This window comes from Larimichthys crocea, chromosome I (assembly GCF_000972845.2).
Source record: "Larimichthys crocea isolate SSNF chromosome I, L_crocea_2.0, whole genome shotgun sequence".
Classification (NCBI taxonomy): domain Eukaryota; kingdom Metazoa; phylum Chordata; class Actinopteri; family Sciaenidae; genus Larimichthys; species Larimichthys crocea.
This window is the reverse complement of record NC_040011.1, coordinates 32650744-32661684: the sequence shown is the minus strand read 5'-3', so window position 1 is coordinate 32661684 and position 10941 is coordinate 32650744. Positions and strand designations below refer to the sequence as shown.

Sequence of the window (10941 nt, the reverse complement as noted above, 5' to 3'; positions counted from 1 at the left end):
TGTATGATAACAGGATAACATTTAATTTGACAACAATATTTTCTTAAATCAACATGTACATTGACATTGACAATGTGAAATGTGACATATTTTCAGGACTTTTTTTGTAATCTTTTTACAATAACAATAACCAAAATATGAAAGGGAAAGGTACACTGTCTTTATTTCATTACTACATTTACTTATTTAATTCAACAGTCAAAGGCTTCAACCCTCCTGTTTCTTTCAGATCAATCAGGCTCACAGTGCCACCTGATGTTTACATTTGGTATTTCAGGAGACAGATTTATTGTAATTTACAGTAGTTTTTAGTGGCTTTTGGGTGAATGTGGTGATATTAAAGGTGTAATTCAGGCACCTGTATCATCTGCATTTATATCATTTCTTACGCATTTTAAAATTTTTTGGGGGGCTTTGCTTATTTTTTATTATCACAACACATCTGACACAGGTCTGTTGGGATGCAGTCCGTCTAGCTCTTCATGACCGCTGTGTCCACATCTTCTGTGCGGGACACCACTCTTCCATCAACAATCTCCTCGATCACCACCCTCCTCCTCTGGCTTTTGACTGGTTGATCTGCAGATCATAATTCAAAACATAATTTAACCTCTATTATACTAGATTTTTACAGGCAAAGAACTAAAAAAATATAACGAAGATGTGAACTTACGTTTCTCTTCGACCTTTGTTGTGATTACAGTTCTCCTGAAAGCGAGAAAAAAAAACTTTTTAGTATTCAAGACGGAGATGAGACAAATGTTAAAAGAATAGTTGGCGAACATGTTTATTTACTTTCCTGCCAAGAGTTCGATGGGAAAATTGATACCACTATTTATCTGTATGCATTAAATATGAAGCTGCAGCCAGTTAGCTCAACTTATGACAAAGCCGAAGGCAAAAAATGCCTACCAGCATCTCTGAAGACAGCCTCCTGGCTGTAGCTATAACAATACAGTGAATATTATCTGACTTCAGAAAGAAGAATTCTCTTACTGCACATCCTCTCCGTCCAGCAGTCTTCTGTACTCGGCGATCTCCATCTCCAACCTGGTCTTGATGCTGAGCAGAACCTGGTACTCACTAGCCTGCCTCTCGATGTCAGTCCTCATCTGGCTGAGCTCGTTCTCCAGGGAGTTGACCATGGCCTGGAGCTGGTTCAACTGCAGGCTGTAGCGGGACTCGGTCTCTCCTAGCTGGCCCTCCAAGGCAGATTTCTGCACAAGAAGGAAAAAAAACATCGGGGGAGATATAGGAAAGTAGCTCCTTCCAGTATGCACGTGCAATCTGTGTATGTGGGCTCTGAATTACCAGGCTGAGCTGCGACTGCAGCTCAATCTGAAGGGCCTGCAGGGTCCTCTTGAGCTCGGAGATCTCGCTTCGGGAGGTCTGAAGGGTCTCTGTGCTGGATGCCACCTGCTTGTTCAGCTCGTCAAACTGGAAGGCGTGAAATTAGTCATGAAAATTCTCAAAAAGTTTCTAAAGCAATTTGGTAATCTGTTCAGATAAAGGAAGGCATGAGATGACATAGTTCCATTAGGTTAAATGTATTGTCTTGTTCCTCTCACCTTGACCTTGTACCAGGCCTCCATGTCACGGCGGTTCTTGTCAGTGATGCCCTCATACTGACTTCTGATCTCATCCAGAATTGTGTTCAGGTTCTCCTGAGGCTTGGCATCCACCTCCACGTTCACAGAGCTGGCAGAAACTTGGCCATGCATGGCCGCAAGCTCCTACAGGCGGGACAACAAAGTCAAAGGTCAGATAAGGTCAAAGATAAAACCCACATGAAAAAAAACAAGTAACAAATCCATCCTGACAAAAAAAAAAAAAAGTTAATTTATGAGAAATAAAACACACTGTCACTTGATTGAGTACAGTGCTACAATCTTACTTAGTCTGGTACGACCAGTAGCTACTGGTGGCTAATGCTAGCACACTTTAAATGGATAGATATGATGTAATTGATATTATTTAGTCACTTATCTTTTGAATTTACAGTTACACTGTAATTGCCTGTTGTGGCCACGCTAGCCGCTGTTTAGTTTAAAGTTTAAAGACACATTGGCTCACGTGCAAAGTATCATGAATACCATTCATCTTAGAAAACATTTTCAGCTCATTGGTAAGCAAAAAAAAAATATATATATCATGTGAGACGTCTGAGATGTGTTATCAGCTGATCTCCTATGAGTCACTGTTTTATGGTGGAATGGTGTTTTATCAGCAGGTGCTGCGAGGTACACAACTTGAAGGCACAGCAGGCAATCCAAACACTTTTTGCATTATTTGTTGTTTGTATATGCAAAACACAACGATTTTTGGAAGCTATTTGGCAAATAGTTGAATAACTGACCCCGGGAAAATCTACTATTTGTCTTTTTGCAGTGCAGAAAGCAATGGTGGCTCTCACCTCTGCGTGGTTCTTCTTCAGGTAGACCAGCTCCTCCTTCAGGCCCTCCACCTGCATCTCCAGGTCAGATCGGGAAGAGGTCAGGTCATCCAGGAGCTTGCGCAGTCCGGCAATGTCGGCCTCCACTGACATGCGTATTGCCATCTCGTTCTCAAACCTGTGAAGAAAAAAAGTATGAAGGTTACTGTTGCTGCACCCACTCAAATGATGTTACCACCACCAACAAAAAAAAGACAAGGTGAAGCTCCACTAAACCAGTTCCACCAGTTTTGTCACTTGACTGTTACACCCCTGTGACAATATGTGTGCTTACACTGGCGCGACTGAACAAGCACATGACATCATGATGTAATGCTGCCAATTACATCTGTGAAGTTCCTCAATAATTCATGTTTTAAACTTTCCACTCACTTGATTCTGAAGTCCTCTGCTGCCAGCCTGGCATTGTCAATCTGCAACATCAGCCTGGCATTGTCCTGTGTGGCAATACTGATCTGAAGGAGAAGAAAGCATTGTCAGCGTGTTCTTATCCACATATGACACTACCACAAAGGTGCCTTGGTGATTTATTATCCAGAATGTGAGCCTGCAGGGTTTTAAATATCAGCAAAATAGTTGGTTTTACGGTTGACTTGCATTCCAGTGTAATCCGACAACTATCACATTTGCTCAACATGTGTTGAACATGATAACATGAACAAGAATCCGACACTTTAGTTAGTTCAGCTCCAACTAACTAACTAACTAACTAACTAACAGAGAATTCTCCTGCTGACTAGACTTTTATGAGTGAGTCAGCATAAAGTATGTTAATGAGGACTCATTATTGTCAGAGAATATGTAATAAGAAATAAAAGGTTCTCTATAATGAGTTAGGAAAAACCCAACTCAAACTCTGTTCTCCCATATTTTTTGATGCAGTTTTTCAGGTTTTATATTTTTTATTAGAGTTTAATCAGAGTAATAAATAGGAGAACATAATAATTAAAACAATAGCTGGAGATAAGATTAAGAGTGTAGAGATGGGGGGGGAAATATTTTCATCTTATAATTTAATTTTTAATATACTTTTAGCATTATAACACATAATAGATTATACAATTAAAGACATGTTGCTTCATGTTTCTGACACTGTGAGGAGGGGAAAGCTCACCTTTTTACGCAGGTCGTCGATGATAGCCTGATACTTGCTGTAGTCCCTGACAGTGGGGGTCTGCTTCTCATACCACTCCCGGATTTGACGCTCCAGCTTCGCATTGGCGGACTCCAGAGAGCGCACCTTGTCCAGGTAGGATGCCAGGCGGTCGTTGAGGTTCTGCATGGTAACTTTCTCATTGCACGAAACGCCGAAACTGCTGCTGCTGCTGCTGCTGCTGCTGTTACCTCCATAACCTCCGAGCGCACTTGCCAGGTCAAAGCCGGCGCCCAGCCCGTTGGAGGCGTAGGACACGCGGATGTTTTTACCACCTGCACCGCCATGGACGCTTCCCGTTGACCGCCTGGAGGAAGTCATCATGGGCATAGAGGACAGGTAGAGGGACGATCCAGAGCGGGATAGGGTGTTCATTGTGTTCAGACTCAGGTGCGTCGTTGACTTGTCAAGCCTCAGAGGAGTGATGTGAAGGAGCTGGTGCTGAGGCGGCCAGGAGGACGGATTTTATAGCCTCCTTCCTGGAGGTGGGAGCGGCCGAACAGGTATGTGGAGAGATGCTCTCGCTATCTTCCCGGGTGGGGCGGTGACAGGGCGTGGTGGGGTCAGCCTTCAGGTTTGCAGTCCGTGATAACGGCTGGCAGGAAACATTTCAGTTAAGTCGAGTTAGGCGTGTGTGACATTGTTCATTGAAGATGTCACCTTTAATTAGCAATGTCTAATACACTTAATCTGGGGATTTATAATTCTTTTATTCGGCTGATGTCATGGTATCACCTGAAAACAGACCCAAACCTGAGAAGAACCTTTCTAATATTTATTTAGAACTGTGAGCTGTTCTGTAAATATTGCCAAAGGGGTCTTTACATGTTCTCACACATTCAAATTATATATATATTATATATATTTTCACACACTTGTGTGTCTAACTATTAACATCGTGCTGCTGCCAAAGTGTCATTTTATTTTATGGACTTGCTTTAATTAAAATGATATTATCTCATTATGTATAGGCACAATTCTCAGAGATCACAGAGTTAACCGCTCAGAAACACATAGTTTTTCCAGTGTTCTGTTGCCTCGGGCTACACATGTGTATACATTCAAATGTATGCCTCATTTAGTTTGCTGTCTAAATGTGGCTCAGCAGCTTCACCTTATATGTGTGCACATACATTCTCATAAATTACAAAGGAGTTTGATAAGATGTTCATCATAGCGGGCCTATTATTTCTTTCTATCTTTAATCTCACTCATTCTGAGTGTCTTGCAGAGCAGCGAACCTGATATAGTGGATACCGTGTTGTTTTGTACAGTGGGTTTTGAAGATGGCCTTTAGCAATGTTCAGTCAGTAATTACTTGTGTGTTGACAGAGATCTATTTGAAGCTCTTCCAACAGAAAGCAAACTATTTTTCAATATCAATATCAGAGGACTTGATGGATAAACAAAGACATAAACAAGAACAAAAACAAAAGCTATGTACATGTAAAAAGCTAAATATATATACATAAATATCTATCTGTATAGACAAGGAAGATTTCTTTTGGGTGGAAAAGCAGCAGTTCGTATCTGTGCTCTAATGAAATAATTAAAGAGATTTTCTGATCTTAAAATGCACATTCGGACCAAAATCTGAACAAACATGAATACTTTCAGTGCTTCTTTCACAATCCCCTTTTACAAAAACCAGAGGTCTGCAGTTGTTAATAATAACGATCATTTCATGCTGTGTTGTGCTTTGATGATTTCCAGGCAGGTCTGTGTTGGCCAGTCTGTCAGCACGTTTTAATCCAAGCGACTTCAACACGCAACATGTGCATCACAAAAGCCACAGAATGATGACTGATCCCCATTTCCAGATGCACAACACTGGGATGTTGAACTGGGCTTCAGGATAACTGACTAAAACAGTGTTTTGGTGCTCATAAATATGACGTTAATCTAAAAAGTTTTTCATCCTTCCTCTTCTGTTTGTTATATAAGGACTGTATTATCAATCAATAAATCTTCTATTCTATTTGGCTGCCAAGCGGCCTCGTTTTAACTATTGTAACTAATAAATCACTCTGAAACTGAATAAGTCCCATAAAACATGTTCTTATAACTGGAGTTGGACTCTCTAAAGACACGTCAAAATCATTTGTAATTGCTAGTGTGGCCATGTGAAATGGATCAGTTACAAAGGAATGGCAGGAGTTACACTGTAGTTAATGGGCGAGTGAGTGGGTGCTGCATTTTAATCAGGGCTTCTTCCCTTTAATTATGAGTATTTTTTTGGCTACCTGTCATTTTGCTTAGAGTGTATGAAAACCTTCCAGTGAACCAGTCTTCCCAGAAGTACTAACAGTATTGAGCCAAGCTTCCATGTAAATGTTTCTAAAGATATGGTTGAAGTGCTGACATGTAAATCCCCCTTAGAGGTCCAGAGTGTAGGATTTTGTGGAATCGAGCAGGTTTCTAGGAGGTTTTAGATTGCACCCAACTGAATACCCCTTGCCTCACCCTCCCCATCCAAGCACCTAGCAGTAATTATACTGGCTGTTAAACTTAAAAACCAGAAGCCCTATCTAGGGCCGGTGTTTGGTTTGTCCATCCATTCCGGGCTGCAAAAGGAGAGAAAATGTTCAGATAAAAAACTTGTAAAACTATTTATGTAACTCCAACCGGCCCAGGGCCTGATGGCAGACAAAGTTAGCATCTAGCTGGTGAACATAGATTAGCATTTAGCAAATAAAGAGAAAGCTATTTCCAGCTCCCAGGAGTGTGTGGAGACTAAAACAGAGCTAAAAGAAACATTTGACCAGGAACATGACTCCTTATGAATGCTAATGTTGCTAATGATGGTGCTAACACATTCAAAATATCAAATGTATGACATGCTAATATGCTAATCATGTTTGTATAGTTTCTTGTGCTGTCCCCAAGTAGCCAAAACTTTAGTGAATGCATTTTTTAAGATTATATTTTGGGATTTTATACATTTTATTAGAGGTAGACAGGAAACTGGTGAGAGAGAGAGAGAGAGAGAGAGAGAGAGAGAGAGAGACAGAGAGAGACAGAGAGAGAGAGTCAAACCAACAACGGTTATAGCCATGTAGCATGCACGCTAACCATTCTGCTACAGAGGTGAGTGCAGGTGAGTGCAGGTTTAAACTAGATTCAAAAGACACTAGCCTTAGAGAAGCCAAGGATAGACTGACATGGGGTTTTAAAGAGGGTTACACTGACAAAGGAAGTCAAACCAGGATTAACTGTCAATGTTAAACAAGGGTTATAATCAAGCAGCAACCTCCAGTGATGGGAAGTTAAGCCAGTGTAGAAGTGCTAAACATGTTTACACAATGTCTTTGCCAATATTTTGATTAGACAGAACGCGGAAGATATAGTACATCAACATAACGGCAGCCAGTGGTGCATATTTATGGCTTTAAAACTACGTGCAGAAACCTGTGGTTGACATCACTCAGGCTCTGTCCATTCTTTATACTGTCATTGGTTATAATCAGGATCTCTGACATCAGGGATCTGATGTCAGAGAGTGTAGATCTGTCAGTGGTGAATATATATATATATATATAGTGTTTCCAACATGCAGTATCAGGCCAGCATTACCACAAACCCAAAATTCTCCCCTCTTGTGGATTCACTTAGAAAATTCCCAAAACTGCTTATTTACAGATGAGTTGACCACCTGGCTGGCTGTAAGTAAAAAAATGAAAGTTAAACTGACAAAGCAGCAAGTTTTTCATTTTATAACTTTAGTTTTTATTGTTGTTCCAAATGCCAGTACAGATTTACTTTTGCATACAGATCTCAGTTTCAACTGTTTTGTTTTTAAGTATTCAACAATGCATGACCAGAACAAATGGCCAAACATGGGTAATGATGAAAAGGGGGGGGACAAAAAAACCCCAAAACAAACTCATGCTTGGGAGTTGAGTTGAGTTTTTAATAGTCCATCAATTCTCTCAGCTTTGTCTGTTGAGTCCGTCCATATTCATAGTCTCTGTTTTCTGTTGTCCATTTCAGCCATTTTTCTTCATGTTGTGCTTCACGCAATCGTAGACGATGTGTTACTTTTTTCCTCCTCTATCTCTGTCTATTGTTCCATGTTAGGCTCTGTTTTCCCCCATTGCCTTGTGATGGCTTATTTTACAGGCTATTAACAGAATTTTGACAAGATATCTGTCTTTTCCTTGTATATTTTCTTAAGAAAAATTACACAAGTACAGTACCATGCAATTCATAGGACTATCATATCCTATTATCTTCTGTAACAATCTGTGCACCATTTTCCAGAATATTAAAAATTTTTTACAGTTACAAAATATATGAGAGAAACTCCACATTTGACAAAACAGAAAGTTTCAAATGCAATAAGTTTAATTAACCATCGTCCTTATGCAGACTGTTCTGATTGGAATGTAATGACAGTCAGTGTCAAGTAAACGTTACCAGGTTAAACCTCAGTGATGATAGGTCAGGAGATGTTTTTTTGCGGTGGATTCAGCACAGATTAATTTCACATTTACGACATTTCCTCTGCCTATTTAGTTCATTCAAACAATATTTTATCATTAAAGAAATGCATTCCTTTACTAACTCTTTTTGCTTAAGAACTGGCTAAACGGTTCTAATATCATGTGTCATATTGAAGAAGCGTAGCTCAGATCATCTGGTATAATTGAAGTCTTTTTGATACTTTACAGCACCTACCTCTACTGTCCCAGAATGCTGACACTTTGTTTTGACATAATTTGGGTTCATTATGTTGTCACATTATCACATCTTGACGAGTCAGATCAAACAAAGTGCCATTTGTCATTTTACCTCACCCTAACAAACATACCCACACACCACCAAGCAGCCCCCCTGCTGATCCCACTAACTGTTGGTGCACAGCCTCAACATGTTTATCTGTCTGAAATATGTGCCCATCCTTTTCTTGCATAACCTTGAATGACAGCAAAGTGTGGCACTCCTTGTCTAATTGTTTTTGTGAAAAGCAGGTGCAACCCTGAGGTGATGCTCCAAATGTCGCACAGACAATGAGAAGGATAATTGTTTTTCAGGACCTGTTGCACTTATTTTAGTCATGTTGCTCACCAGTATGACTTTATGTGATTAGTTTGCAGTTAACAGATCAGCTAAGGACACAGTTATTTCATACATTAATTAAAATGCAATCAAATTAGCTGGATCAGATCATTTACATATTAAACATAAATACAGTAACATAAATAAACATTTAACTGAATACTGGAAACAGGTTTAAAATAAATAAATACAATATTGTACATAGCCTATAGTAGTGCATGTTTTGAGTGTTTGAATGTGTGTGTGTCACCATATCATTACATTACATTACATTACATTACATTGCATTTAGCAGACGCTTTTTTTCCAAAGCGACTTACAGAGGAGGACATAAGCTGATGTAGCTAAACTTAGAAATGTCATTCATTGCGGGAAGAAAAATAAAATAACGACCTCCAGCATCAGAAAGTACGAAGATGTAGTCATTGTACCATACTATAGTATAGCAGTATTAATATTACAATAGAGGTTTGTGGGTGTGTGAGGGTAGGATTCTCACTGTCTGTCTAACCCTAACATCTGATAGGTTCATGGTATGTAGTAGCGAGTAATTGTGTCACTGAGAGAACTTGTTTGTTCCTCCGTGATTTGACAGTGTGTTATGGAAGCGTATTGCCCTGATGCTTTAAATAAGTCGCCAATGGCAAATGAAATCAGTGTGCATGATTGCGACTTAGCTTTTTAAATTTTGTGCCAAACTGGCCTTTCTGTGAATTTTAATCAAAGCTCTCTCCTCTGATGCTGAAATATGTGACATAAATGACAATGATACATGATAAATGGCATTTTCACTGCTCATGCTTAACATGCAAACATCAGACACTGTTAATGAGAGAGAGCAACAGTACATGTCTGTTAAACAGTTTAGCAGAGTCAGTCGTGTCACATAACCATGCCTTGGCTCTAGCTAAAGCAACGCCCTTAGACAACATTCATGGCAAACATTAATGATGCATTGTTGTCTAATAAATGCTGTTCTGTGAGCGAGGTAATTGACAGCCAACTTTCCCAGTCATTTCAGTGGAGTGGAGTTCACCCTGACTCGTTCGTGCATGTATGCAGAAGAATCGAGCCGTTCCCTTCATTGTATAGTAGTAAATTACCTTCAAAGGCATTTCTTTCACCTGCGTGTCCCATTCATCTTCTTGACTCTAAACTATAAAATGTATAGAATGTATACATGTCTGGTAATAGTTTAAAGCGGTAATCACATAATTGTTTGTACGCACTGGTATGATCAGCATTCAATGCTAAAGTGTGGACAGTTTAGTTGGTTCAAAAGTTACATGAGGAAAAAAGGTAAAGGCTGTGAAAGAATGTGATCATTCTGGTTCTGTAATGTAAGTGAAAGCACCACAAAGATGGAACATAGAACATTATTAAGTATAAAATACTGTATGCTGTATGATGAAACTATTAAAAACCCCAGACAAGGAGTCTGTCTGTCTCATGACACATTAACAAAGTAAGTGTGTTGTGAGGATTAAAGGAATTGAAGTGCTGTTCTGATTTTACTAATAACTCTTATCTGGTTAGCTGGCATACATATTCTGTTAAGACAGGCCTCACAGAACACCAACGCAGCATAATAGCTGTAAACAATGAGGTATAATCATGTTCTTACAAAGTTGAAATGGCAAACCATGTTCACCAGATACCACAGTGCTGCCAAAACAATGAGCTGAAAGATGCTCAGTCTTCAGGGTTGCAGGTTGGGTGATGTGGTATTCTTAAAACCTGACGTGCATGAAACATGCTTTATGTTAACATAGCCCCTACAGCGAAGTCTGGTAAAGAGTTTATGCAAGACTAATCCCTTCTGTGTTTTTGGATTTAAACCACAATACCTTCCAGTCCAGAGCTGAATTGGCTTGTGTAATGATATCATGCACCGACAAAAACCTCCTGGCATGGAGTTCTTTATAATAGTTAAAGTACGGATCAAAGCACTTCTATGTTTTTATAACAAGTGTTTCTTTTTTGGCTGTCGAACACCTTTAGTAAAGGCTGCTTGCTTGTACAGAAACCGAGGCATCACATGAGAAGCGATCAAAGTGATCCTAAGCGCCCACCCGCGTGGGGAACAGAGGCAGAGGAATGTAAAGTCACAGAGGTCAGGTACATGAGGGAGCTACGAGACTGTTTATCCCATAATCTGAGACTGCCTTGTTTTTGTTTCCCTTCTCTTGTGGGCAGTGTCCACCTCTGAAGCAACCACCTCCGCTCCAGAAATTTGACTAACAAGACTTTTCCCTGTAGCCTCAGTTATGTGATTCCC

At 39.9% G+C, this 10941-nt stretch overlaps 1 protein-coding gene across 1 annotated transcript; it reads right to left on the bottom strand.

Annotated features, from left to right (window-relative positions):
• Positions 1–4070, bottom strand: LOC104920375 (keratin, type I cytoskeletal 19). The gene is made up of 8 exons (XM_010732622.3): positions 3567–4070; positions 2825–2907; positions 2414–2570; positions 1569–1733; positions 1312–1437; positions 997–1217; positions 674–708; positions 1–579 (listed from the first exon to the last, which is right to left on the bottom strand). Exons 1-8 carry the CDS (start codon positions 3978–3980, stop codon positions 473–475), a joined length of 1308 nt encoding a protein of 435 aa, XP_010730924.2. The 5' UTR covers positions 3981–4070; the 3' UTR covers positions 1–472.
• Positions 4071–10941: the final 6871 nt, after the last annotated feature.